This window comes from Micromonas commoda, chromosome 6 (genome assembly GCF_000090985.2).
Source record: "Micromonas commoda chromosome 6, complete sequence".
Classification (NCBI taxonomy): domain Eukaryota; kingdom Viridiplantae; phylum Chlorophyta; class Mamiellophyceae; order Mamiellales; family Mamiellaceae; genus Micromonas; species Micromonas commoda.
The window spans coordinates 522559-548909 of record NC_013043.1 but is presented as its reverse complement, the minus strand read 5'-3'; the positions used below and the strand labels follow the sequence as shown (position 1 = coordinate 548909).

The following is a 26351-nucleotide window of genomic DNA, read 5'->3' as shown; positions in this document are numbered from 1 at the left end:
CTGAGTAGCCAGCCCGCGAGGTGAACGTCAGGGAAGAACATGGACAAGAACAAGAGCCGGCGGCCGAAGCGAGACGCGCAGGAGCTCTGCGCGAGCATCCCCTCGGGTGCGCCCCAACCCAAGACCCAGGACTCCCCCTTCGTTTCGTTCGGGGCGAAATTGCTAACAATGCACGCCCACCGTTCATTCGCCCGTCGCAGCCTCGCCGCCCCGGCGAAGAAGCCGACGCCGCGATCTCCGGGACCCCAGCGCGACCCCGGACCGCCCTTTCCAGCAGTTGGGCACCCAGGCGACCGCGAACACGCTCGTCCTCGGCCTTCCCGCGTCCCTGCGCGCGGGCGACCTCGAAGGGGGACAACCGGTTCCGACGCAGACGCAAACGCAGCTGCCGAAACCGAGCCTCGCGTTGCCCACGCAGCTCATCGAACAACACGCGACGTCCTCCTTCGCGGACGTCGACGTCGAGAGCGAGGGAGGCGTCAAGGTGGGCGGCGATACGTACGATTTCGAGCACGATGAGGAGGAGGTGGACGAGGCGCTCAGGAGGAACGAAGCCGCCGCGGCCCGGGCGCTCGGGGGAGAACCCCGAAACTCGGGAGGAATCGAGCGAGGCGACGAGGGGTGCGTTTTAAACCACGAATCCTCGAGGTCACCGTACCGCAGACTGGCGGAGATGGTCGCGGCGGCGTCCAGGCGAGATGTTGACGGCGGCGCGGCGTCCGTGAACCCCGATCGCGACCCGCCGGCGGCAGCCGCGAGCCCGGGGGACCCGAAACGGTTCTTCTCACCCGTGGTGGCGTATTTCGCGCCCGAGGTGAGCAAGACCCGCCGGGGCATCCTCGGAGACAGGATCACCGAGAGAGGCGGAGCCGTCGCGAGGGACGTGAACGATCCGCGCGTGACGCACGTGTTGACCACGTCGACGACGTACCGGCACTGGAACCCCGCGGCGAGGCTGGTATCGCCCGACTGGGCGCAGGCGTGCATCCGCGCGGGCGAGCTGAGGCCCGAGGATGAGCACCCGCCGGCGCTCACCGGCGGCGTGAACCCGCCGGCCAGCCTGAGCTCCTCGCCCCTGCCGCCCGTCGCGTCGCCCATGCGCCTCGGTCCGCCGCCTTCGTCTCAAGACGCGTCTCAAGGGCACGTCGTCGTCGACTCTGGATCGGGCGCCGACGGTTTGGTGCGCCCGTGGTTGGGAAAGAAAAGAGGCGCCTTCGCGTGCCAGCGCCCGTCCACCGCGGCTCCCGTCAACTTGAACCCCCACATCACCCGTCCGCTGGAGGAATTGGCGGCGATATACGAGGACGTCCTGGGGGGCACGAACGCGTACAAGGCGAGGCACCACAAGCAGGTGGCGGGCGCGGTGGAGAGGCTGGATTTCGTCGTGACGGATGTGGAACAGCTGTGCGACCCGCCGGTGACTCCCGCGTTTGCGCAGAAGACGTCCACGGTGCGAGATAAGATCCGCGAGCTTCTCGCGACGGGTAAGCTCGCGAAGCTCGAGGAGCTTAAACGCAAACCGGACGTCGAGGCCGTACTGGAGCTCTCCGGGGTGTGGGGCATAGGCACGGAGACGGCGCGGAAGCTCCACCGGGAGGACGGCGTCTCCACCGTCGCGCAGCTTCGAGCGCTGGCGGCACGACAACCGGGAAAGCTCAGCGCGAATCAGCACGTGGGTCTGAGGTTTTACGAGGAGTTCAAGGAGCGAATACCGCGCGACGAGGTGGAGGCTCTGGCGGGCCACGTCGAGGACGCGGTCGCGGCCGTTTGCCCCGGCTGCTCCGTCACGGTTGCCGGATCCTACCGCCGGGGAAAGACTTCTTGCGGCGACGTCGACGTCTTGCTCTGTCCCAGCGAGGAGTTCATCAGGGGTGGATCGCAAGGAGCTCCGGGGGCGACGGTGGATACGGTGGAGGACATCTTGCCCGCCGTTTTGGCGCGGCTGAGGACGCGAGGGGTCGTGACGGATGACCTATCGACGGGGACGGTGAGCTGGATGGGAGTGGCCAGGCTCCCGGACAGCCGCGAGCGGCTGGCGCCGACGACGACGGACGGGGCCGAAGGCGACGGTGCCGTGGCGGTGGTGACTCCCAAGCGATTACACCGGCGCATGGACATAAAGACGTACACTCCGGATGAGATGCCGTTCGCGCTCCTGTACTTCACGGGCTCGGGGTACTTCAACCGGTCCATGCGCACGTGGGCGGACAAGGCAAAGGGGTTAAGCCTACACGACAGGGGGTTCAACCTGGTGCGGGGCAACGACATGACCGCGGTGAGGGACGCGAAGTTCAGGGACGAGAGGGACGTGTTCGAGTACCTCGGACTCGAGTACGTTCCCCCCGAGGACAGGAGCGTTTGACGCGAGGTAGCTTTAGATACGTGAGAAGAAGTGAACGAAGAAGGTCTCAATTTTGCGCCTGGCCAACAAGTCCGGCGTGTCCTCCGAGCGTGTCCGCGTGTTCGAGGATCCTTTGGCGCGCTGGGCGAATATTCTGCTTGGAGCCACGGACCGTCGTGGCAGACCCCAGGGCGCGGTGTCGTTCCCTGGGGTTCCGACCGCGCCTTTGGGCTCATACGAGCGATCTCAGCTCGAAACTCGCGGGTATCGGCGACCTGGCCTTCCGAACGCGTCCAGAAAGGCGGTACTTGTACCAACTGCCGGCTGCCGCATCACATTTGGGTGTTGAAGTTGAACATGGGTCTCCTGAAGGCATACAACGGCCTTTTGGGAGCTTTCGTGACGGTCTTCGGTCTTTATCACGTCTTCTTACCTTATCACGCCATCGAGCTGTACGGCGAGTACGATCCAGCGCCGCCGCCCCCCGCGCCACCCTCCCCGAGCCTGCGACATTCCGGCGCGAGATTGTACGAGCACCGCACACCCGCAACCGGAGCATGGTTCATCACGATGATGGGCATCATGATGATCCTCTTGGGGACCTGCCTGATGGCGAGTCGGGCTTGGGGCAGTGAAGTGAGAGCGATCGTCGGGTCCGTGACGCTCGCCTTATTCTTCGCGATACTCGGTGTGCTCCTGATCGAGGGACCCGAGTCTGGTCTGCCGAGATTCACGGCGTCCAACCCGGTTCACGTCTCCCTCGTCGTCGCCATCTCGCTGTACATCCCGGCGCTCATCGTGAACAGGATGGAACCCGGGGTATTCGAGTGGGACAAGGAAGCGCGCGTCTTCGAGGACAGCGACGGCGAGGATGAGAAACTGACGACGACGAACACCGGTGACGACTCCCCCGTCTACGGCGCCATCGATGAATTCGAGTCGGACGAACCGAGCGGCGCCGTCGCCAGGGTGCTGGCCAGGCAGTCGGACTACTACGCCGTGCTGGGGGTGCGGAACGATACGGCGCGCTCGCTGAGTACGCGCAAGCTGAGGGAACGGTACGACGCGCTCGTGAACGCGATCGAGAAGGCGCCGAGGGGTAAGGACAGGGAAAACGCCGTATCGGTGGCTCAAAGCGCGCACGCGACGCTGGCCAACCCGCTCACCCGGGCGATGTACGACGGCTGGCGTCAGCACGTGTTCCCCGCGAAGGCGTTCGGACGCGCGGGGACGCCGCGGGGTGGGTCGCACGGGGAAGCCGGACACGTGCCGAGGTGGTGCGCGTCCGTGCTGAGGACGCCGGTGGTGGGTTCGGCGTTTGCGATTTTGATCACGGTTTTGTTGATGCCGGTGGCGGCGGCGCTCGCGGCAGCGTTCGCGGTCTGGTGGCTTCTGATGGCACCGATACGGGCGTGCGCGGATCTGGAGACGAAGCCGGGGCGCAAGCGGCGAGAGTCGTGCGTGTGAATGTTGCCGCGCGGCGCCGGTTTCTTTATCTACACAGCTAGCCGCTAGTCCCTTTTAGTGAATGAACATCGCGACGAGCAAAGCGAGCATCACTCCCGCGAAATTGGGCACCCATCGCTCACTACCGCTCACGACCCTGAACTGGCAGTGATCGCCGTACGCGCCGTCGTCGCACTTACACCTGTACCCTTCCCCGATTATGTTTTCGCACGTTCCGGCGGACGTTGGGTAGATACCGCCCCGACAATTATCCGGGATGCACTTGTGGCATAGGAACCCCGACATCAGCAGCATGTCGTTGTCGCAGCCCGGACCGCACTTCATGCACTCATCGGTCACGCCGTACCCGGGGCCCAGCGGGGTCATGTTCAGGTATCCGTCCTCGTGTTGTATGTGCTTGACGGCGAGGCCGAGAGTCGCGACGCTGGTGCTGATGCCGCACCAGTTTGTGCCGGACTCGGACACGGTCGACGCCGGCCACGCGATTGCCGCGCCGTTGGGAACCGGTTCCGCGCACTCGGCGGACGGCTCGAGGTAAAACACGGCGTCGTTCACGGCGCCGTCCACGTACCACAGGCGGCCGGAGGTTGGATTGACCGAGAGGCCGAAGAGTTTCTTCGCGCCGGTGGCGTACTCGCCGAGTTTCTCCCCGGTGGTGCGGTGCAGCGCGATGATCTTGCCGGTGCCGTGCTCGCCGACGTACAGCACGTTGCCGCTGAGCGCGAGCCCCGAGGGTTTGTCTATCCCCGTCGCGAACGTCTTGAACGAGGCGCATCCGAACAGCGTGTACTCGAACGAGGGAAGGGGCGACGACCACAGCGTGAAATTACCCCCGAGATCGTTCCTGGCCTCGGCGGCGTACCTGCCGCTATCCGCGTCGACGGCGAGAACCCTACCGCCGCCCGTGTCCGCGATGAACAGCGCGCGAGTCTCGGGGTCCACCGTCATGTGACCGGGTACCCCGGGGACGCGCGTGAGCTTGATCTCGGGGTACCGCCTCACGTTCGCGAGCGAGTGATCCAGCGATCCGGGACCGTGCGGCTGCTCGAAATCGTACCTGATTAGCGTCGAGTTGAGCCCGTCAAAGACCCAGAAGACGTTACCGAAGGGAGTGTTCGGTTCGGGATCGTGCGCGACGCCCATGCAGTTGGGCGACGCGTGGAGCATATCCGTGTGGGTCATGAAACAGGTTGGGTTATTGTCCGTGCCGTCCGATAGACCATCCGGGTCGCACTTTGCCCCCTTCGCGTTCACGAAAACGTTCTTGCCCTCGGGCCAACCCCCGGTCTTGACGTTTCCAATCTTCGGGACGGTGTCGTACAGCGATGGACCCATGAAGCGGTTCGCCCTCTTCATTCCGTCGTAGGTGTTCTCGCTCTCCTGACACGTGACGACCGCGCCGTCGCCCTTGAACGACATCGCCGCCATCTTGTCCATGTAGTGGTAGTGCGCCCGGTCGAACCTGTGAACGACGCCCGAGACGGCCGCCGCGCCTTTGACGCCGTCGAACGAACCGCGCAGGATCGTCACCGAATCCGTGTCGTTGTTTCCCACCCACATCTCACCCGTGCTCGGATGGAACGCCAACGTTCGCGGCTGCGCCAGGGGTGACCCACCCCTAACCCCGTCGCTCACGCCAAGCCTCCGAGCCGACGGCGTCCCCGATCCAAAAGCCGGAGCGCACTTTTCGTTCGCCGCCGACGGGTTCTCGTTCGACGCTTTGAACGTTCGTACCTCGCGTTTGGGCCTGATTGCCTCGATTTGCCTCGACGGCGCCACGGGGCACGCCTCGTCCGTCTTTAACAGCAGCCGCTCCACCGTCTTCTCGAGCGTGTCGTCGCCGGTTTGGTCCGGTAGCGCGGGTAGCAGGGCTCGGTACGTCATGCAGTGGTCGACGATGGCGTACGCCGGGTGCACCGCCGCGTCGAAGAACTTGTACACCAGGCTCCTGTGCCTGTCGTCCACTATGTACGGGAACCCGCCGTTCGTGTCGGACGCTGACGTGGAGACGTCCGAGCCGTTGATCTTCGCCCACGCCTCCGCGACGCCGTCGTTGACGCCGTTCTTCAGCGACGCGATGAACGCGACGTTGCCGGAGCCCAAGAAGCCGGCCGCCACCTTTTGGCGCAGGGAGGAGACGTGCTTGGTGAAAGAAGGGTAGTCCGCGCGCCCCGGGGTGCATCCGGAGTAGAAGGTGGCGATCACCGTCACCCACTTGCCGCCGTCCGCGTTGCGGGTGTAGTCGAATCTGGACAGGGAGACGTCGTTCACGGCTGGAGGCCACGCCACATCGAACGTCTCGGTGATCGCGCTCGCCGGGAGCTTGTCTCCGGGCTGATGGGGACGGGGTGGGAAGGGGTCAGAAATTTACATCGGCGAATCCCGAGAGTGCGGTCGGGTGTTCCCGAAGCGCGAGCCCGGCTGGCTGGCCTAGGCTGGTGACCAGCGGGTGCGTCGGTGATGACGTCGATTTTTTCTAGCAGGGTGCCGAGATGTCGGTCACGGCAAGTTGAGGGGTTATCGCCGCGCACCTGGTAGAACTGAGCGTCAACCCCGGGCAGGAGCGTGAGCCGCGCGAGAAGCGTGATGAACGCGACGGCGGCGGCCGCCGCGGGCTTGCTCATGTCGAAGCTCACGCGCCGTTCGCTGTGACCAGCCGGGGGATAAAAAGCCACGAAGAAGGAAGACGTGGCATTTTCGCTCGGCTCGGAGCTCGCTTCAGTGATGTGAGTTCACGAAATCGAGTCGACGGTTATGACGAGGCGAGGTTCCGTCTTCCACTGCTAAGCTACTAGCTAGTCTGATAAAACTCCATCCGCGCATCCCTCATTCCTTCCCTTCCACCGTCTTCCTCGCCCGAAACTCCATCGCGTGCGCCCTCTCTTTCTCCTCCTCCTCCTCCTCCTCGTCGCTCGACTCGACCGCCTCCCCGTGCACCCTCTCCGCAACCTCGGGCGAGTACTCTGCGATTTTTCGCCACTTGGGACGAGCGGAGAGCTCCAGCGCCCACACGTCGTCCAGCGAAACCTCCACGTCCCCAATCTCGACGGCGCCGCCGAACAGGTACATCGCGTTGCCTCGCACCGCGAGCGCCGCGTTCATGCGCCCGCGCGGCCTGGGCGCCGTCTTCGGGGCGGCCTCGCCGGAGCCCGGGGAGTACAGCAGCTCCGAAACCTGCCCCCCGATGCGGTACAGTTTGTACGCCTTTCGCACCGCGTACCCGCGGTAGTGCGCCTGGATCTTGATCGCCGCGCGCACCGTGGCGTCGCGCACGTTGAAGTTCTCGTTGAAAACCTCGCCGCGCGCCACGCGTTCGGCCTCCTCGCGTCCCGTCGCCTCGCGCGGCGCCTCCGGCTTGGAGCCCTTGTCCGCGTATAGGCAAACCGGGTACCACCGGCCGTTGTCGAGGCTCATCGAGTACGCGTCGTTGAAAAACTCCGAGATGATCACCTCGCCCTTGCGAATCTCGTGGTCCACCACGCCGCCGAAGAGCACGTGCCGCTTCTTCGCGCCGTGCGTCGCGGAGGTGGCTCCCGCGCGCGGCCCGGGCGCCATGCCCGCCTTTTTCTGTTTCTCCCATCGCCAACTCTTCAGGTCCATCCTCCACAGGTCGCTGTGCGTCGAGCCCTTCTCGACGTCCCCATCGTCGCCCTCGCCGTCGCCCGCGAACTTACGGTAGCCGCCGTACACCCACAGCGAATCGTTCGACGCGGAAACGTGCGACGCGGACCGAGGACTCGGACCCTCCAACGTCGAGGCGCCACCCGCGACGTCACCGCCGAACCTGCACCGCCACGTCATCGCCTCCAGGTTGAGCTCCCACACGTCGTTGTAGTACCGGATGTCGTCGCCGGTGTCGTAGAACCCGCCGAAGAGCAGCAGCGATTTGCCCTTGGGGTGGGTCACCATCCTGTGGCCGCTTCGGGCGCTGGGGCCGACTTTCGGCGTGATGTTTTCCCACGCGTGTTCCTCGAGGTCGAGCCTCCACAGGTCCCTGTAGTGGTGGAACTTCTCCTGATTCGGGGACGTGAACTCCCCGCCAAAGACGTAGAGGTAGCCGCCGTGCGCGACCGCCTGATGCGCGCTCCTCGGCGGGGGCGAGTTGGGAGAGACGACCTTCGTCCACTTGTTGCGATCGACGTCGTACCGGAAGAGATCCCCGAAGGTTTGCGTCTTGCCCGTCGCGTCCACGCACTCGCCGCCGAACATGATGACCTCCGCGGGTTTCTGCGCTAGCGTCGGGGTGAACGAGCAGTTGCACCTCGGGCCAGGCTTCGGGCAATCCTCGTGTACCTCCACCTCCTTCAGCTTCGAGTCCATCAGCCTGATGTTGGCGAGCAGCGCGTCGATGTCGTCGTCGGCGGCGGCTTTGGCCATGCGACGCTCCAGCTTGGCCGCGTTCTTATCCGTCTTGGCGGACGTCTTGGCATCGCCGGACGGGCCGGAGCCGTCCTTGCCGCTGCGCTTCGCGGCCTTCTTCCGCTTGTCGCGGCCGCTACCCATGCTGCGGTGTCGTGGGGCGGCGCGGGATTTCTGATGACTCGGCGTTGTAGTTTTGTTTTCTTCATTCCCATCATCACTGTCGGCTATTTTCGCGAGCGCCCTGCTACGGCGCGGCGTCCGCCGCCGCTCGCTCCTTTTCTCGCTTCTCCTTCTTCTCCTTCTTCTCCTTCTTATCTTTCTTCTCCTTCTTCTCCTTCTTCTCCTTGACCTCGGGCTCGGGCGCCGCGGGCGCCGCGGCAGCCGCGGGTTTTTTGGCGCCAAAGGCAAACACCAGCCTCGGCTTCTTGGCCGGCTGCTCCGCCGGCGTGACCGCCGCCGCCGCCCCCGCCGCCCCCGCCGCCGAGCTCGGAGTTCCCGCCGCGGAGTTGAACGCCTCGTCCCGGTCGCGTTTGACGCCGACGACCTGCGCGGGTTCGGCGGGAGGAGGAGGAGCCGCCGCCGCCGGGGCGGGTGCCGGAGCCGGAGCCGGAGCCGCCGGAGCGGGAACGGGAGCGGGAGGGGGAGGGGGCGCCGGATGAGCCGGAGCCGCGGGCGCCGGAGCCGTCACGGGCGTCTCCAGCGACGGTGTCCCCGTCGCCTGCGACAGCGGCTCGGCGCTCTTCCCTTCGGCCCCTCCCTCGGCTCCGCTGTCCTCCGCGTCGTCCGTGACGCCCGTGACGCCGGTGACGCCACCCGTGAGACCGGACACGGGCCCGCCGTCGGAGAAACCCCCCATCGTGACGTCCCCATCCGCGTCCGTGATCATCTCGGACGCGCCCGCGCCGTCGTCCCCAACCCCGCCGCCCGCGGCTGCAGCCTCCGCCGCCGCCTCCGCCGCCGCGGCAGCCTCCGCCGCGCGTCGCCTCGCGCGTCTCTCCTCCTTCCGCGCCCTTCGTTCCTCCTTCTCCGCGCGGGCCTTCGCCTTTTCCTCTTTTTTACGTCGGCGCTCTAAACGCTCCGCTTCGTCCGCCTCGTCCTCAATGTCGTTTGCAGCCTGCGCGGCGCCCGCGAGGACAGCCTCCCTCGCCGCCTCCCTAGCTTTTAAGTCCGCGAGGTCCCGCTCGTGGGGGTAATCGTCGTCGAGCCCGGACGCGGCGCGCATCACCGCGAGCGCCGCCGTCGCCGTCTCCGCCCCCGCCCGCCGCGACGCGATGCGCAGCGACGTGGCGGTCCACTCAAAGACGTCAAAGCCGTGGCGGTCGGGGTCGCTCGCGGTGCCGGTGCCTGATCCCCCGGTGAGCGCTGCGAGCTGCGCGGGGGCGTCCGGCATCGCACGCAGGGCGTCGCGGGCGTCCCAGAGGATGGCGGCGCGAACCCCGCCGCTTTGTTCGGCTTTGCACGCGAGCGTCGCAAACGCGAGGGCCCTCGCGACGCCGCACGGACCGCCGTGCGACGCCTCGATGCCAAACTGGAGCGCGACGGCGGCGCGTCGCACGGCCGGACACGGGTCTATTCCGACGCGATCGGCGACGAAAGACCTCGCCGTCGCGACGCATTCCGAGACGACGGCGGCGACGGCGACGGCGGAGAGCCGCGCCTTCTCCTCGGCGTCACCGAGGGACGTCACCGCCGAGCGCCGCCGCCTGACCCCGGGTCCGCCTTGGCCGTTCGCGCCGCCGCCCGCCGCTTCGATGGCCTTCTTCGCCTCGTTCGCGGCTCGGATGGATTCCGGGAGCGGCGGAAGGCGCTCCAGAAGTGTCCGAAGCGCGAGCATCCCCGCGACCATGACCCGCCGGCCGCCCTCGTGCGCGCGCCCGCCGACGCCGCAGATGGTCGCGTTCTCGCGCATGCGCCCGGCGATCGCCCGCGTGATCCGCCGGACGCCGTCGAGGGTGGCGGGCCTGGCCCGGCCGAGCGCGTGAATCGCGGTCGCGATGAGCGACGACGAATCGTGCGGATCCCCGTCGCTCTCCGTGTGGTTCAGCGCGTCCACCAGCAAATCCACGCACTCCGTCGGGGTAACCCACGCGTCGTCCGCGTCCTCCCAACCGCTCGTGGACTCCGGGGGCGCGCGGGGTAGGCCCAGCGCGGTGAGCAAGCCCTCGTCGACGATGGCGGCGGCGAAGTCGGCGAGGTCGGTGGGTTTAGGTTTGCCCGTTCGTGGATCGCATCGACGCCTGCGGTACGTCCTCGTCACCGACGACAACGCGAGGTTGGATCTCTGCGTCCCGTCGCACGCGCAGGCGCCCAACGCCATCGCGGCGAGGGCGCGGACCCTGCAGAACGTTTTAGGGTCCTCGGCGCACTGCAACAGCGCGTTAACCGCCGAGGTGGAGCCGTTCTCGGCGCGCTCCCGCAAGAACCGGATGGCCCACATCTGAGCCGCCGGATCCGCCGGGCGCTCCGACATGAGCTGCTTGGTGATCATCCCTTCCAGACCTTGCTGCGCCGAGGGCAGGACCACCTTGGCAAGCCACTCCCCCTCGGGGTCCACGCGAACCCACGACACCGGGCACTCCCACTGGAGCACCTCGGCGGCGGCCATCGCGTCGAGGTTATCCGGGTTCGCCTTGCCGGCTTCCATCGCCTGCTGCTGCCGTCTCATCGCAGCCTCCTGTTGGCGCGCGATGGTGCGCCTGTCCTTGGGCTTGGTGACGAGCTGCAGGGGCATGAGCACGTACGCCCTGTCGTGCGCGGAGAGGGAGACGGCGTGGTCGGACGGCGGCAGGTCGTTCTCCTGGATCCGGACAGTCACGGAAACCTTCGGGTTTTTGCTCCACGCCACCCGGTCCGCCGCGGCGGCGGCGAGGCAACCGTCGAGCTTGATCGCGAACAGGAGCTCCTGTCGCCGGGTCTTGCGGAAGGTGTACGCGGCGGTGAGCCTGGGGCAGCCGCATCCCTCGATCCAGCGCGCGTTGAACGCGGACATGTCCGCCTTCGTCATCGTCGCGTTTTGCCTGCACAGGTTGAGAAACACCCGCGACCGGAGGAACCGAGCCGGTGACTCCGCGAGGGCGTGGTACGCGATGGACTCCTGGTGCTCCCGCTGGAGCTGCTCGCGCGCGGTCGCGGCGGCCTTCTCCTTCGCGGCGGCGTTCGCGGACTCGTCCGCGCCCTCGGTCTTCGCCGCCTCCGCCGCCGCCGCAGCTTTTTCCTTAGCCGCCCTGGTAGCCTTTGACGCGGCAATCGCAGCCTCCTGAAGGGACTCCGCGCCGGGAGCCTTGCCCTGCAGCGAGGCGAGCTTCCTGATCACCTTTTGCATCCCCTCCTCCCCGAGCTTGCGCTCGAGCATCTCCACGACGGCCACGGCCTTGCACCGCACGAGCGTGTCGACGCCTGGCGCGGGAGGCCTCGGCGGCTTGCTCGCCGGGGCGACGTCTCTGGCGTGCTCGAGAGCCGCGACGGCATCCGGGTCCTCCCCTCGCGCGCGCGCCTCCCCGACGGCCCGCGCCTTCACCTCTTCCGCGGAGGCGCCGCACGCGGACCGTCCGCGCGCCCATATCCTCGCGGAAGGGGACGCCAGCGGAGGCAAGGCGTCGCCGTCGTCGCATTCGACCACCGCCTCCACCTCCCGCGCCCTCTGATACTTCAGCTCATCCGCGCCCATCAGCGACGAGATGTAGCACGCGCCCGCCATGTAACTGGCCAGTCCCTCCGCCAGCCACGCGTCGGTGTCCTCCCTTGGCTCCAGGAACCCGCCGAAGAGCTGCCTCGCGGCGCATTCCGCGATCGCCGTTCGAGAGGTGACGAGGTCCGCCGCCGAGAGCGGGTGACCGAGCCTATCCGTCGAGAGAATCGTGACGCCCGCGCCCAGCATCGCGGGCAACCGCAGGTCCATCGAGACCGGCAGCGCGTCGGGGGGAACGAAGCAGAAGGTGAGGCCGCCGGGGTACGGGAACGGTCGGCCCAGGTAGGTCTCGAACGACTTCAGCGCCGACGTGGCGCACGAAGCCGCCGCGGGAAGCTCGTTCTCCGCGTAGCACGGCGGACAGTGAAGCGCGTGCGTCGAGCTGTGCGCGGTTGACTCCGCGGCGTTGTCCAGGTACTGGTGGAACCTGGCGTTAGTACCGTCCGCGTCGTTCTTGGCCGCCTCCTCCTCCTTGTCCTCCTCCTCCGCCCGAGCCGCGGCGGCGAACGTATCCCCGTGCGCCGTCGACGTCGGGATCTTTCGCGTGGCGAAGGTGCCAACCGCCAACACCATCTGGTGCGCCTGCACCGGCACCCCCCCGGAGACGTAGTGAAAGGCCCGTCGCGACCGCGTCCGGGCGGGTGCGCCGTCGTCCGGGCTACGTATCGTCTCCTCGATGACGTCCGTCTTGGTGAGCACCCCCGGGAGAACCGCGGTGAGGTCCGGGTCGACCTTAACGACGGCGCTAAAGTGAACCAACGAGCCGCCGTCGTCGACGCACGGGAACCACGCCGCGGGACGCAACGCGGAGCCCGGCGCGCACAGATACCGCGCGTTCCCCTCGTCCGAATCGACGAACGCGCACAACGCCCCGTCCCCGGGGTTACACCAGCCCGCGTACGCGTCGATGGGCTCCTCCCCGCGGCTTCGTGCGACTTCGTCCAGCTGTGCGACTTCGTCCAGCTGTGCGACTTCGTCCAGCTGTGCGACTTTGTTCCCGCCGGTTCCCTCGCCGCCGTTCCCGTCGCCCCCCGCGTCGTTCCCCCCCGTAGGGTCGTTCCCCCCCGGGTCCTCGCCCGCCCGCGGAGGGCGCGGGTGCGCCACGAGCGGCGCGATGCGCCTCCACGAGTCCGGGGGCTGGACCCCGAACGCGTTCATCGCGGTGCCCGCGCCGTACCAGACCCTGACGACTACATCCTCGGATGACCCGCCGCTCGCGATGACCCCGCCGTCCTCGAGCGCGATGACGAGCTCGTCCGCCGCGCCGTCGGCGACGGCGCGCGCGTCCGCGAGCATTCCCTCGCACGCGTTCCTCGCGATGTTGGCCCCGGAGCTCAGCGCGCCGGCGTCGGCGACGGCGAGGGCGTCGACGTCGTCACCCGATGGATCGTCGGACCCGTCGGGACGCACGGCGGTCCTCCCTCGTCGGATCACGCGCGCGGGCGCGTCGTTCACCGTCACGCGCGTCACCACGAGCTCGTGAGCGTGCAGCGTGAGCGTTGTGGCGTCCCCCGATTCCGTCGGCAGCGGCCTGCAGACGATCGTGGTGTGCCCCCGCACGTACCCTCCCGCGCCGGGGACGAACCCGACGTCCAGGTCCAGATGCTGCCGCCGCACGTCGGGGAGCCAGGCCCTGGGCGCGTCGACGTCCATGGCCGACGCCGGCATCCTCTCGGGTGTTCACTGTGCCGCTCGGCACTCCCGGGAACGCGCCGTCGCGCCGTCGCGCACTGCCACAGCGCGAAGGAACCCTAATGATTTTGAGCGTCCTCACTCGAAAGTCGCGAGACCGCCGGGGAAGAGAATTGATGACCGGCGGGGTAACAACCAGAACAAACGCGCGCGCCCTCGGGGTGCGACGATGGAGCGGGAGGATCGCACGGGGAGAAAGCATCGGAGAGTCGGTTGGACCCTCCTCTGGGGCCTCACCGTCGTCGCGGGCTTCCTCTTCGGCGTCTATCACGGCGAGAGGAAGTCGTCCACGGCGCTCTTCGGCCGCGGTGGATTCTCCGGCAAGGTTGACGCGCTGCAGTGTCCCACCTGCCCGCGGTGCGAGCCCACGAGGTGCCCGGATCCCGCGCGTCGCGAGTGCCCCAAGTGCGAAGGCGCGGCGGGGTCCGGGGTTGGGTCGTCGCACGGTGCGACCGCCCCGCGAGACGCGGAAGGGGCGAAGACGACGGAGGCGGTGGTGGCCAAGAGGGAGGACGACGGGGACACGAACGGCGGCAACACAGCTGGCGACGGAGGCGACGGCGACGCGGGAGGGTGCCCGAGATGCGCGCCCTGTCCCAAGTGCGGCTCGAAGGGAACGTGCCCGGATCCGCCGAGGTGCGGGGACGGCGCCAAACGCGCGCGGGGAGCCGTCGGGGTCGGGGCCGGGGGCGGGTGCTCGTGCGACGAGTGCCCGGTTTGTAAGGGACAGGGCGAGTGCCCGGCGCATCCCCCGTGCCGGACGTGAGAGTAGCGCTATTTGGTGTTGACCGATGACTTTGACCGTTCGTTCGTTTTCGATGGAGAACGGGTGGTGGGTGGGTGGACAAGAGGACGGGGCGTCGACACTCTTTCCCGTCGTCTCACCCTTTCATAGGGGTCGTCTCACTCTTTCACAGGGGTCGTCTCACTCCGTGAGGACCATCCTGAAGTCGTCAAAGTCCTCCGCCGGGTTTAGGTACCCCGCGCCCATGGCGTACTTGCGCCGCCGTAGCTCCTCCATGTGCAGTCGTATGTCCAGCGGCAGCTCGTCGAAGGGCGTGGACGGCTCGTCGCAGAACGTGAGCTCCTTCAGGCAGTCCGCCATAGACTTTTCCTCGTCGCCCTCAACCTCCTCGTGCTCGGCGAACAAGGTGCGCCACGGCTTGTCCAGCTGCCCGGTGGTGCTCTTCGGCAGAACGACGTGAACTACCCGCCGACCTTTCTCGTCCTCCTCCAGCGTCCACAGCACGTCGGCGGAGATTATCGTCTTGCTCAGCTCCCCGCCCTCCTTTTGGCCCTCGTACACGTAGCTCAGGGTGGAGTCCGCCGGCAGGACGAAGACCAACAGAGAGTTGACGGCGGCGTCCACTCGCACCTGCGAAGCCCTTGTGCCCTTCGGGACGGTGAAGCGCGCGTACACGGTGGTGACGTCCTGATCCCAGCCGAGGAGCTTGGCCATGGCGCTCGGTTGTGAAAGCGCGTGGAGTGAAGAAGAGGGGCGACGCGACGGGCGTGAGGTTTCGGCCGGACAACTCCGGTCGGTCTTGACGGAAAACGCGATGGAGCACTCGCCAACCCAGTCGGGTGTTATTCCTCATACGGCGATCCACCACCGGAAGCCAGCGCTTCCTCGCGCGTCGACTCGCACCCACGCGTCCCAAACCCTTGGTTCCGCACCGGACGAACCCAAGGGAGCGGCGCGAGGCGTGATATGCGCACCGAGGAGCCCAGGGACGCCCTCCAGAACCCCTTCGCGCAGCGCAACGGCATGCCGGGAAATCGCGTGGAAGATGAGGCCGTCTCGCTCGCCAAGCCCGGCTGGGTGCTGGCGTGCGAGGAGTCTCGCCGCCTGGGCGAAGACATGGAGGCCCTCGCGGAGCGACTCGTGAGCAGTGAAGGTATGTCACGACCCGTCGACATCGTCGAACCCGCCGTCTGAGGCCCCGAACCCGCCCGGGCGCCCCGTTCCCGGCGCCAAATCGGACACCGTTTCGGCGAAAAAGAAGACCGGGCTCGCCCTTGCGCAAATTTTCTCATCGCGTCCCGCCCCATCACCCGCCCCCACGCAGGCACGGACACGTCCTTCTCCAGCTTCCCCGGGGATGTGAGCGGGACCCTGGTCTCCGCGTTGCGCCGGTACCATAAAGCGAAGGCCGCCGCCAACAACGGCAGGCACGACGTCGCGGTCCAGAGATTCACCGAGGTGCGCCCCCAGCCCGATCACTTTTCCGAGCCCGCGCCCCTTTTGCCGCTCCGGTCCGCTTGTCTGTCGGACGTTCCCCACGCCAATTTTGGATTTTGGATTGTCGCTCACCAAGGCCCCTTCGCCCTCACGTCCCCAAACGAAACACAGGCGCTCGGCGACTGCGTTCTGTCGTGGAACGAAGCCAAGGTCATCACCTCCATCCAGGTCGCCAAGGGTCTGCGCCTGGAGATCAGGCGCAACGAGGCGGACACCAGCTCGGTTCTGGTTGCCGCGCACAGGCGCATCGTGGGCGAGATCATCAGCTCCCGGAGCGAGTCGAGGCTGGCGCTCGGACAGATCTGGCTCGCGATGATGGACGCCGAAGCGGGGGTGGACAGCGCCCCGGAGCTGGCGGAGACGCACCTGCGGCTCGGCGCGGTGTACGAGGCGGCCGGGGGCAACGAGCCCTCGCTGAGGGCGTACCAGCGAGCCGCGCAGCTCGACCCAAAGTCAGTCGCGGTGGCGCGAGGACTGGAGCGCATGAGGAACACGGTGGTGACCCCGCTGGGTATCACCCCCACGGGCGCGACGCCGACGCTGGGTCCCAACGGTACCCCCAAGCTGAACGGCGGCGGAGGCAGCAAGGGCGGGAAGGTGTTCGAGATGTCCCTGGAGCAGATGGACAAGGAGTGGGAGGCGATCGGACTGGACTGTGTCAAGTCACAGGAGTGGTACGATTTACGCAGGAAAGCGTGCCCACACGGCGTGCTCGTGGCGATCGTCGACGCCGTGGAGAACAACGACGCCACGAAGGCGTTGAAGGACGATCAGCTCAAGGAGAACGACATAACCACCGAGGAGTACACCGAGAAGGAGCACTTTGCGGAGCGCGCCATGTCGCTCTTTGCCAAGAAACGACACGAGGGACTCCCGATCCCGGAGGACTCCACGTGGCTGGACCTCGCGTTCGAGGCTGTGAACATCGACTCGCTCACGCCGCTGGAGCAGGCTAAGATCTGCCTGTGCATGGCCAACATCTTTTGCTGGTGCGGCGACTTTGCCGGAGCCGACGAGCTGTACACGTTTGCGCTCGAGATGGAGGATATGAACGGCGCGGATACGCCCTTGGCGGCGTGGCGACCCGCCATGCTCGCCAACCGCGCGCTGGCCCGCATGCGCGTGGGTAACAGCAGCGCGGCCGCGGTGGACGCGGAGACGGCGCTTAAGGAGGGTGGTCCCCGCTGGGGCATCGGGCTGGCTCGAATGGGCCAGGTTATGTGCTACATGAACGAGTGGGCAAAGGCGGCGCAGACGTTTTCCATCGCGCAGGAACGCGCTGTGGAGAAGCTGGACCTGAAGGCTAAGATCTCCCTCGCCAAGACCGCCGGCGTCGGGGTGCCCGCGGCGAAGGAGGCTGCCGCCGCCGCGGCTGAGCGCATCCAGGCTGGAAAGGAAAAGGAGGAGATGCACGTGGAGTTTGAGGCGCTGGACCGGGCGGTGCAGCTCGAGGCGATCAGCGCGGGCGAAGCCCCGGCGGAGTCCGAGCCCATCATGGGACCCACGCCGAGGTTCATGTCCGAGCTCACGGGCACCGCGGCGCCCGTGCCGGACGCCCCCGAGCTGTCCTACGGGCCGGACGGCTCGCAGAGGACCGGCGGCGACGGTGGGATGCGGGGCCGCGTGAGGCCGCTCGGGTCGGCTAACCTGAGCGCCGAGCTTCTCCGGCTGGACGAGCAGACGAAGAGCGGGAGGGAGGCCAAGCGAAAGAGCGGCGCCGCCATGTCCGTGTCCATCGGCACGGACCTTCGCAAGGAGATCGGCGACGAGGTGAAGCAGGAGCCGAGTGCCAAGAACAAGCTCGCGCTCGAGTCTGACCTCATCGCGTCGATTGTCGGATCGGCGGATAAGAAGAAAGGGGAGGGCCACGATCTCAAGCGTCCAAGGTACAACGCCTGCGGCGGGATAGCCAAGTGGGCCGATCAGGTGTACAAGGACTACGGCCCGCCCGACATATGCGGCCTGTTCAAGGCTGGAGGCAAAGATGTGGCCGACGCGCACAAGGAGGCTGCAAAGGGAACGGGCGACATGTTTGCGCAGGACGCGAAAGCTCTGCTGGAGACGATGCCAAAGTCGCCGAGAAAATCACCGAGGCACGCGACCAAGGCGGAGGCTAAACCGTCGCCCGCGTGATGTACATAGCCGCGGAGTGAACGCTGAGGGTGTTCACGTAGATCCGTTTGTCTTATTAACTTAAACCACTCTAAGTGTCGTCACGAAGGTGCGCGATATCATCGTCGGATCGAGTCATCGGAACTCCACCCTGACGGCTTTCCTGCTCTTGTGCACCTCGTGACGCGCGTGCTTCACCGTCCGTCTCGCCCGCCTGTAGTCCTCGCACGTCGCCTTCCACAGCCTGTCCGCATCTCGCAGGTTACGCCTCGCGTCGATGTACCGCCTGTTGGCCTCCCCGGGACGATCGCGCCGCGGCTTGGTCATCGTAAGGTCCACGCACCCTCGCACCGCCCGCCACGCCTCGTCGCTCATGCCGCTCGATGACGATGGCGCGTCACCGACGGTCCCGCCCCGCGCGTCCACGATGCCGATGATGTCGGCGTGTGCGTCGACGCCCCCCACCGCGAGGCACCCGTCCAGCACCCCCCGCACGCGTCGCCACTCGTTCGCGATGAACCGAGCTCCGAGGTATTCCAGCAGGTACATTCGCAGATTCGCCGCGGCGACGGCCGTCGGGCCCCGCACGGTCGCCTTGCCCGACTCGTACGCCAACGCGTCGCCCGCGTCGTCGCCGCCACCGCCCGCGTCGTCACCGTCGGACCACCACGCCTCTGAGGCCGCCAGCTCGAACAGCGCCGCCCTGGCCACGTCGTCGACCTCGTCGCCCAGCGCGGCTACGGCGGCTGCGAGGTTCGCGGCTTGGGGCGACTCCGCGAGGTCGGGTCCGCGCAGGGACGCCTCGACGCGCGCGAGACCGTCGGTGACGCGCCATCGCCATCGCTCCGATATTTTGGTCGCCTTGCGCAGCGCGGCGTGAGACATTGGACGCGCGTCCCCGCCCCGCGTCGCGCGCCACACCGCGAAGAGCACCACGTTTCCGTCAATCTCGGGATGGGTCTGTTCGAGCACGCGGAGGCCCTCGACCACCTCCGGGATGGCCATGGCGTCGTCGCAGTATCGCGCGAAGGGGTTGTCGCGCCAGTTCGAGGAGCTCGTGTCTGTCAAGGGGGACGTCGGACCCGGGGGCTCGGCGACGGCCCCGGGGGCGCGCGGCGTCCTTCGCAGCGGCGGGGCGCGAATCCTCGGAGCATGCACCGCCGCCGGAACGGTCTCGTGCGCGCTCGGGGTGCGGCCGGAGGAGGACGCTCCTCGCCACCCGCGACGGATCGTCGCGATACTTACTGAACACAACAACGATGCGCTCGTTGTGGTCATCGCGCGCGTCGATCCTCGAGCGGTTCGGGTGCGCGTGTTGTGCGCGGCTCTCTCGCCTTCCCGTGGGACCACTGCCAACATCGTCTCTCTCTTCAGACCGAGCAGGCTTGGTCCGAGAACTTTGAAAAACGCCGCGCCAGATCTAAGACGTCAGGGCATTGGTAAGGGGCGAGGGCTCTGGCCAGGGACGTTTTGGGAGCCATGGAGCCCAAGCCCATCCACCGTCTCGCCGATGAGGTCGTCAATCGCGTCGCCGCGGGCGAGGTCATCCACCGGCCCGCGTCCGCGCTCAAGGAGATCCTCGAGAACTCGCTCGACGCGGGCGCGACATCGATCGTGGTTACGGTGAAGGATGGCGGCAACAAGCTGCTGCAGGTGACGGACAACGGATGCGGGATACGCGAGGCGGACCTGCCCATCCTATGCGAGCGCCACACCACGTCCAAGCTGTCCAAGTTCGAGGATCTCAGCGCGATGTCCACCTTCGGGTTCAGGGGCGAGGCGCTCGCGTCCATCTCTTTCGTCGCGAACCTCACCGTGACCACCATGACCAGGGGCGCCACGCACGCGCTCAAGGCGTCGTACTGCGACGGCGCCCTCGACGGTGGCGGCGCCAGGCCATGCGCGGGTAACCCCGGCACCACCATCACCGTCGAGAACCTCTTCTACAACGTCCCCACCCGACGCAAGGCGCTCAAGTCCCCACACGAGGAGTTTGCCAAGGTTCTCGACGTCGTGCAGCGATACGCGTCGTCGCGAACGGACGTCGCCTTCACGTGCAGGAAACACGGCGAGGCGAGGCCGTCGCTGCACTGCGCCGTGACCCCGCACCGGATCGACCGGCTGCGTGCGATATACGGCTCTCAGGTGGCCCGCGAGCTCACGCCGATGACGCTGAGTAACTCGGCAGAGGCGGACACGCCCGGCGACGACACAGCTGGCGACGCGGACGGCGACGGCGACCGGGCGGCTGAGTACAGCGTGGACGCCCTGGTGTCCACCGCGGGCTACCACTCCCGCCGCACGACGTTCATACTTTTCATAAACGACAGGCTGGTGGAGTGCGCCCCGCTGCGACGCGCGTGCGAGGCTGTCTACTCGGCCATACTCCCAAAGGCGGAGAAACCGTTTGCGTACCTATCGCTGCGGCTCCCGCCGCACACGCTGGACGTCAACGTGCACCCGACGAAGAGGGAGGTGGCGTTCCTTCGGCAGGACGAGGTGGTGGAGCGCGTGCAACGCGCGCTGGAGCGAAGGCTCGTGGAGGCGAACGGGAGCAGGACGTTCGCCGTCGGAGCCGTCGTCGGGACCGAGGTGGACGAGGCGGTGACTGGTCGGGCGGTGACTGGTCGGGCGGGGGCGTTTGGCGATGGCGGCAAAGATCCGCAAAGATCCGCGAGGCAGTCGCTGCTTCCCGGCGCATCGCGGCCCGGGGCGACGCGCGGGCGTGACGAGCGCGACGACGGCGACGACGACGGCGACGAGCGCGGCGACGGAGGGGTCGGAACGCTCGAACAAACGGGTCGGAACAAACGCTCGAAGCCGCTCACGGCGCGGGAGAAGGCGGGGGGCGAGCACCGGATGGTTCGCACCGACGCGACGTTAGCGGCGGGTTCTCTCGATCAGTTCTTCCACGCGAACGCGAACGCGAACGCCGAGCGCGCGCGGTTGGACGAGGCGCGGCGGGAGGCGCGGGCGCGGAGGTACGCGGCGCGCGGCGGCGACTCGACCGCGGGGGTGGACGACGAGGAGGCTGAGCTTCGAGGGTACGACGTCGGAAACGGCGGAGACGGAAATATCTCGGAAATTTCTCCGGAGCTTCCAGACGGGGAGACCACGGAGCTCACGTCCGTGCGCGAGCTCTGGTCGGAGATCACCGCGAACGCGCACGTCGCCCTCCGAAGGGTTCTCGCGGGTCTGACGCTCGTTGGATGCGCGGACGAGCGCCGGGGGCTGTGGCTCCTGCAGCACGGCACGAAGCTGTACATGGCGCGCGTCAATCGGCTGGCGCGCGACCTCTTCTACCAGCGCGTCGTCGCGAGGTTCGGGCGACACCCGTGCCGCGCCCTCGCCGAGCCCGCGCCCATCGCGGCGCTCGTGCGAATGGCCCTGGACGACGAGGAGGTTCCCGAAGGCGTGGAGAAGGCAAAGGCGGAGGAGGCCAAGGAGAAAATCGCAAACGCCGCCGCCGCGCTCGTGGCGGAAAAGGCTGAGATGCTTCGCGAGTACTTCGGCGTCGACGTGGACCAACGCGCGCGGACTCTCGTGGGCTTACCCGTGCTGTGCGAAGGTCACGCGCCGAACCTCGCGCGGCTCCCCGAGTTTTGCCTATCCCTGGCGCACGAGGTGAACTGGGAGGAGGAGAAGCCGTGCTTTGAGACGTGCGCCAGATCCATAGCGTCGTTCTACTCGGGCCACGACGACGAAGACGTAGACGAAGACGCCGAAAACGTCGTGCCGCCGGGGGAGGCTGTCGCCCGCGCCGGGGTCGAGGGACGGGGAGGGGGAGGAGGAGGCGACTCGGACTCAGGCCGGCACGCGGACATCGCGGGGGTGGACGACGAGCGTTGGCAGATCCGGCACGTGCTCTTCCCGGCGATTGCCAGGAAGCTCGTGCCGACGCGGGCGAGCGCGAGCGACGGGACGGTGCTGCAGGTGGCGTGCCTCGAGCAGCTGTACCGGGTGTTCGAGCGGTGCTGACGGGTGAGTAGAACATAGCGCGACGCGCGGAAGAGGCGCAGAGACTGAAAATAGACCACTGCAAGCACTCTGGACTCGGATTTTTTGTTGGGGACGTGGCAAAAATATTGCCCCCCAAGCCACTGTCAAACGATAGGGTTGGCACAGTGTGTTCGCGCCTCCGCCGTGACCGGAACGGACTGGATGCTCCGAGCCTCCGCCCTTCGCCTGTTGCAGCGAACCCCGATCGTAGGCAAGCGCGCCCCGCAGCCGACCCAGACTCCCTCTCAGCTCGCCACCGCCGTCGCGTCTCTTCGCGTCAGGCCCGGCACAGTTCGCGCCAGATCCAGCGCCGCGAGCGACGTCAAGGTCGAAGGCTCCGAGACCAAGATGGCTCCCGATCCCAAGCTCGTCGCCATGCGCGCGGCGATGAAGGCCGCGGGTGTGGACGCGTTCATCGTCCCGTCCCAGGATCCCCACTTCAGCGAGTACGTCCCGACGTGCTTCGAGCGAAGGATGTTCATCAGCGGATTCACCGGCAGCGCAGGCACCGCGCTCGTCACCCACGACGAGGCCCTGCTCTGGACCGACGGCCGGTACTTCCTCCAGGCTGAGCAGGAGCTCGGTCCGGAGTGGACGCTCATGCGAGGGGGGCAGCCCGGCGTCCCCGAGCCCTCCAAGTGGCTCGCCGACAAGATGGCCAAGGGATCCAAGGTTGGCGTCGACCCCGCGGTGCACTCCCTCTCCGAGGCTCGAGCCCTCCGATCCGCCCTGGAGGCCGCCGGGAGCGCCCTGGTCACCCTCGACGTCAATCCAGTGGACACGGTGTGGGACGCGGATCGACCGGCCTTTCCCACCGCGCCGCTGAGGGTTCACAAGGCGGAGTTCAGCGGCAAGTCAGTCGCCGATAAGGTTGACTTCATCCGCGCCAAGCTCGATGAGAACAAGAGCGACGTCCTGGTCGTCTCCCCGCTGGACGAGGTGGCGTGGCTCTTCAACGTCCGCGGCGGTGACCTCGATTACAACCCCGTGACCCTGGGCTACGGACTCGTGAGCAAGGACGAGGCCTGCCTCTACGTCGACCTCGGCAAGGTGACGAACGAAGTGAGGGCGCACCTCGACGAGGCCGGCGTCGTCGTCAAGCCATACGACGATTGCGCCGGGGACATGCGCGCCGCCGCCGCCGCGGGCAAGACGCTCTGGATCGACGCCGATAAGGTGAGCGTGGCGCTCGTGGAGGCTGCCGAGGAGGCCGCCGCGGCGGCTGGCCCCGCGGAGAAAAAGGCAAAGACGGAAAACGACGACGCGAAGAAAACCATCAAGGAGGGCGTCTCCCCGATCCCGTTAGCCAAGGCTGTGAAGAACGAGGCGGAGCTCGCGGGCATGCTCGAGGCGCACCTCCGGGACGGTGTCGCGATGGCGTCCTTCTGGTGCTGGCTCGACGAGCAGGCGGCGCAGGGTAAGGAGTGGGACGAGTACGAGATCGGCGAGTGGGTCTCCAAGTTTCGCGCCGAGCAACCGGGGTTTAGCGAGGAATCCTTCGCGACGATCGCCGGCGAGGGACCACACGGCGCCATCATCCACTACCGCGCCAGCGTGGAGAGCGCACGAAAGGTGGGACAAAATTCGCTCCTCCTGTGCGACAGCGGCGGCCAGTACGACTGCGGCACCACCGACGTGACCCGCACTCACCACCTCGGAACGCCCACCGACCACCAGAAAAACGCGTACACCCGCGTCTTACAGGGCCACATCGGACTCACCACGGCGGTTTTCCCCCAGGACACCAGCGGGTTCGTCCTCGATGCCTTCGCGCGTAGGCACCTGTGGGAAGCGGGGCTGGACTACAGGCACGGCACCGGCCACGGCGTCGGCGCCGCGCTCAACGTGCACGAGGGCCCGCAGAGCATCTCTCCGAGGTTCGGGAACATGACGGGCCTCGTGCCCGGGATGATCCTCTCGAACGAACCGGGTTACTACGAGGACGGCGGATTCGGGATCAGGATCGAGAACCTGCTCGTGGTGAGGGAGGCGAAGACCTCGCACAACTTTGGCGACAAGAAGTACCTCACGTTTGACTACCTGACGCACATACCGATCCAAAAGAAGCTGATTGACTTTTCTCTCATGTCGGGTGCTGAGGTGGCGTGGCTGAACCAGTACCACGCGGTCGTTTGGGAGAAGGTGTCGCCCAGGGTGACGGATGAGAAGGTGAAGGCGTGGCTCAAGGAAGCGTGCGCGCCCGTCACGGTGAAGACGGTCGTGATTGGATGAGGGCTAAATATGGGTTGCGATGATTATTTTTACGTCTTTCATGAGATTCAAAGTATACAACGTCTATTATAAGCAGCAAACGTCAAACACTTTACTTGTCCTCCTTGAACTGGACCTTGGTGATCTTGCCAAGCATGACGGCGGTGTTGCCGTCGAGGAACGCAATGCGGGCGAGACCGTCGCAAGCCTTGAAGTGGTCGACGACGAAGGGGTGCTGGGGCTCGAAGACAGCCTCGGCGACCTCGTTGGACTTGAGGGCGACGGGGGACTCCATCTTCTTGCCACCGGTCTCCTTGCCGACCTTGAAGATGAGCTCAGTCATCTTGCACGCGGAGCGGCCGCAGCGCACGAAGGCGACGGGGGAGTAGCCGGGCTTGAGCTGGCCGGGGACGTCGAGAACCTGGACCTGGGCGTTGAAGTTCTTGCACGCCTTGAGGGTGGTGTCCTTCTTGTAGATCATGACGTCACCGGTGCGGGGCATGTTGATCTTGTCGAGACCCTTGATGTTCATGCCGACGTTGTCACCGGGGTGAGCCTCGTCGACGCGCTTGTGGTGCATCTCGACGGTGAACACCTTGCCGACACAGGGGTTGGAGACGGTGTGGGTTGGGATGAAGACAACCTCCTCACCGGGGCGGACGACGCCCTGCTCGACGCGGCCCGCGAGGACATCACCGACACCCTTGATCTTGTACACGCCGGAGATGGGGAGGCGCATGTCGGCGGCGTCGTTGCGGGGGGGCTTGGTGACCATGCCGTTGAGGACGTCGAGGAGGGTGTCGATGTGGTGCTTGTCGCCCTTCATCTCGTAGTCGATGACATCGACGCCGGACCACCAGCCCATGTTGGTGGTCTTCTTGATGAGGTTGTCACCCTGCCAGCCGGAGATGGGGAGGACGGGGACGCACTTCTCGACGTAGTCCTTCTTCCAGCCGACCTTCATGAGCATGTTCTTCATCTCGTTGCGGATCTCCTCGTAGCGCTCCTGCTTGTAGCCCGCGGTGTCGCAGTCCATCTTGTTGATGCCAACGATGAGCTGCTTGACACCGAGAAGGTTGATGAGGCGGGCGTGCTGGCGGGTCTGGCCCTGGACCTCACCGGCCTTGTGGTTGCCCTTCTGGATGGCGGTGGTGAAGTTACCGTCGGCGGGGACCATGAGGAGGGCGACGTCAGCCTGGGCGGCGCCGGAAATCATGTTCTTGATGAAGTCACGGTGACCGGGGGCGTCGATGATGGTGTAGTGCCAGTTGTCGGTGAAGAACTCCTTGGTGGTGCAGGAGATGGTCACACCACGCTCACGCTCCTCCTTCTGCCTGTCCATGTAGAAGGCGAAGGCGAAGGAGGACTTGCCGAGGGCATCGGCCTCAGCGCGGAGCTTCTCGATCTCACGCTCGGGGATGCCTCCGAGCTCGAAGATGAGACGGCCGGTGGTGGTCGACTTACCGGAGTCGACGTGACCGCAGATGACGATGGAAAGGTGCTCCTTGCCCTCGGTAGCCATTTTTGCTTAAAGGGGTTCTGGAGAAGAGAAAAGAGAGGGGCGCGCGGGTCAGCGACGGTTCGTGCGGTCAGCGAAAAAAACTCTCGATCTTGGTCCCCCCGATCCCGGGTGTAGGGCTGCAAATCCAAAACCGACGCGCGCGCAATCGCGGAGCGACGACCTGGTTCGCGCGCCTCCGAGGCGATAATTCGCGATGGACACCGCACGTGACCGGCTTTCACCAGCCGTCGGAGCCTTTGGACGATGGGCATCGTCTCGGCGCGCAGTCCACGCCGGAACCCGATCTAGGGCTCTGTTCGTGTTTTGCCGCCCGAAAAAAAAAAACGAATGGTACCGTCGGCCGGGTGAAACCGCTGCCGGCAGACCGCGACCGGTCGCGAGGCGCGCGACCTTCGCGGTTCATCGACGATACGTGTGTACGAGCGTTCGGAGTTCTCACCTTGCAAGTGAAAGACGTACAAGTGTGGTTGTAAAAGGGATGCGGTGCGCGTCACCGGGCGCTCTAAATACCAATCGCGCCGCAAAGTTTAGTTGACAATCGATAATCAGGGGACCGCCGTTCCGGTCGGTTGAAACGACGGTTCATCACCATTTATTTTCCATTTCCCCCGTATCCAAATGTCCGACCGGACCGAGCGCCAAAAAACTTGAAAAGCAAAAGAAGCGTTCCTCGCAGGAGCGTCGAAACAGACGGTGGACCAAACAGACGGTGGAC

At 66.5% G+C, this 26351-nt stretch overlaps 12 protein-coding genes across 12 annotated transcripts; 6 read left to right on the top strand and 6 right to left on the bottom strand.

Annotated features, from left to right (window-relative positions):
* Positions 1–39: 39 nt before the first annotated feature.
* Positions 40–2362, top strand: MICPUN_59282 (predicted protein; the record flags this gene model as incomplete). The annotated part of the gene is made up of 2 exons (XM_002503165.1): positions 40–106; positions 201–2362. The coding sequence occupies 2 exons, from the start codon at positions 40–42 to the stop codon at positions 2360–2362; spliced, it is 2229 nt and encodes a 742-aa protein (XP_002503211.1).
* A 336-nt stretch (positions 2363–2698) lies between these two features.
* Positions 2699–3808, top strand: MICPUN_59281 (heat shock protein; the record flags this gene model as incomplete). The annotated part of the gene is made up of 1 exon (XM_002503164.1): positions 2699–3808. One exon carries the CDS (start codon positions 2699–2701, stop codon positions 3806–3808), a length of 1110 nt encoding a protein of 369 aa, XP_002503210.1.
* Positions 3809–3862: 54 nt separating this feature from the next.
* MICPUN_59280 (predicted protein) lies at positions 3863–6432 on the bottom strand (the record flags this gene model as incomplete). Its single annotated transcript, XM_002502802.1, has 2 exons — positions 3863–6142; positions 6340–6432. 2 exons carry the CDS (start codon positions 6430–6432, stop codon positions 3863–3865), a joined length of 2373 nt encoding a protein of 790 aa, XP_002502848.1.
* A 202-nt stretch (positions 6433–6634) lies between these two features.
* On the bottom strand, positions 6635–8311 carry MICPUN_82876 (predicted protein; the record flags this gene model as incomplete). Its single annotated transcript, XM_002502801.1, has 1 exon — positions 6635–8311. The coding sequence occupies one exon, from the start codon at positions 8309–8311 to the stop codon at positions 6635–6637; it is 1677 nt and encodes a 558-aa protein (XP_002502847.1).
* A 103-nt stretch (positions 8312–8414) lies between these two features.
* On the bottom strand, positions 8415–13526 carry MICPUN_100979 (predicted protein; the record flags this gene model as incomplete). Its single annotated transcript, XM_002502800.1, has 1 exon — positions 8415–13526. One exon carries the CDS (start codon positions 13524–13526, stop codon positions 8415–8417), a length of 5112 nt encoding a protein of 1703 aa, XP_002502846.1.
* Positions 13527–13719: 193 nt separating this feature from the next.
* MICPUN_59277 (predicted protein) lies at positions 13720–14316 on the top strand (the record flags this gene model as incomplete). The annotated part of the gene is made up of 1 exon (XM_002503163.1): positions 13720–14316. One exon carries the CDS (start codon positions 13720–13722, stop codon positions 14314–14316), a length of 597 nt encoding a protein of 198 aa, XP_002503209.1.
* A 159-nt stretch (positions 14317–14475) lies between these two features.
* On the bottom strand, positions 14476–15009 carry MICPUN_100978 (predicted protein; the record flags this gene model as incomplete). Its single annotated transcript, XM_002502799.1, has 1 exon — positions 14476–15009. One exon carries the CDS (start codon positions 15007–15009, stop codon positions 14476–14478), a length of 534 nt encoding a protein of 177 aa, XP_002502845.1.
* A 252-nt stretch (positions 15010–15261) lies between these two features.
* On the top strand, positions 15262–17925 carry MICPUN_59275 (predicted protein; the record flags this gene model as incomplete). Its single annotated transcript, XM_002503162.1, has 2 exons — positions 15262–15448; positions 15620–17925. 2 exons carry the CDS (start codon positions 15262–15264, stop codon positions 17923–17925), a joined length of 2493 nt encoding a protein of 830 aa, XP_002503208.1.
* Positions 17926–18039: 114 nt separating this feature from the next.
* Positions 18040–19182, bottom strand: MICPUN_59274 (hypothetical protein; the record flags this gene model as incomplete). The annotated part of the gene is made up of 1 exon (XM_002502798.1): positions 18040–19182. One exon carries the CDS (start codon positions 19180–19182, stop codon positions 18040–18042), a length of 1143 nt encoding a protein of 380 aa, XP_002502844.1.
* A 201-nt stretch (positions 19183–19383) lies between these two features.
* Positions 19384–21882, top strand: MLH1 (DNA mismatch repair and recombination; the record flags this gene model as incomplete). The annotated part of the gene is made up of 4 exons (XM_002503161.1): positions 19384–20080; positions 20120–20496; positions 20932–21654; positions 21757–21882. The coding sequence occupies 4 exons, from the start codon at positions 19384–19386 to the stop codon at positions 21880–21882; spliced, it is 1923 nt and encodes a 640-aa protein (XP_002503207.1).
* Positions 21883–22251: 369 nt separating this feature from the next.
* MICPUN_59272 (peptidase) lies at positions 22252–24205 on the top strand (the record flags this gene model as incomplete). Its single annotated transcript, XM_002503160.1, has 1 exon — positions 22252–24205. The coding sequence occupies one exon, from the start codon at positions 22252–22254 to the stop codon at positions 24133–24135; it is 1884 nt and encodes a 627-aa protein (XP_002503206.1). The 3' UTR covers positions 24136–24205.
* On the bottom strand, positions 22496–26090 carry TEF1.1 (translation elongation factor EF-1alpha/Tu). Its single transcript, XM_002502797.1, has 2 exons — positions 26076–26090; positions 22496–25653 (listed from the first exon to the last, which is right to left on the bottom strand). The coding sequence occupies exon 2, from the start codon at positions 25634–25636 to the stop codon at positions 24227–24229; it is 1410 nt and encodes a 469-aa protein (XP_002502843.1). The 5' UTR covers positions 25637–25653; positions 26076–26090; the 3' UTR covers positions 22496–24226.
* Between the last annotated feature and the right edge of the window lie 261 nt (positions 26091–26351).

Coding starts and splice junctions, on each gene's coding strand:
- TEF1.1 (XM_002502797.1), bottom strand. CDS start 25,636: ATGGCTACCGAGGGCAAGGAGCACCTTTCCATCGTCATCTGCGGTCAC.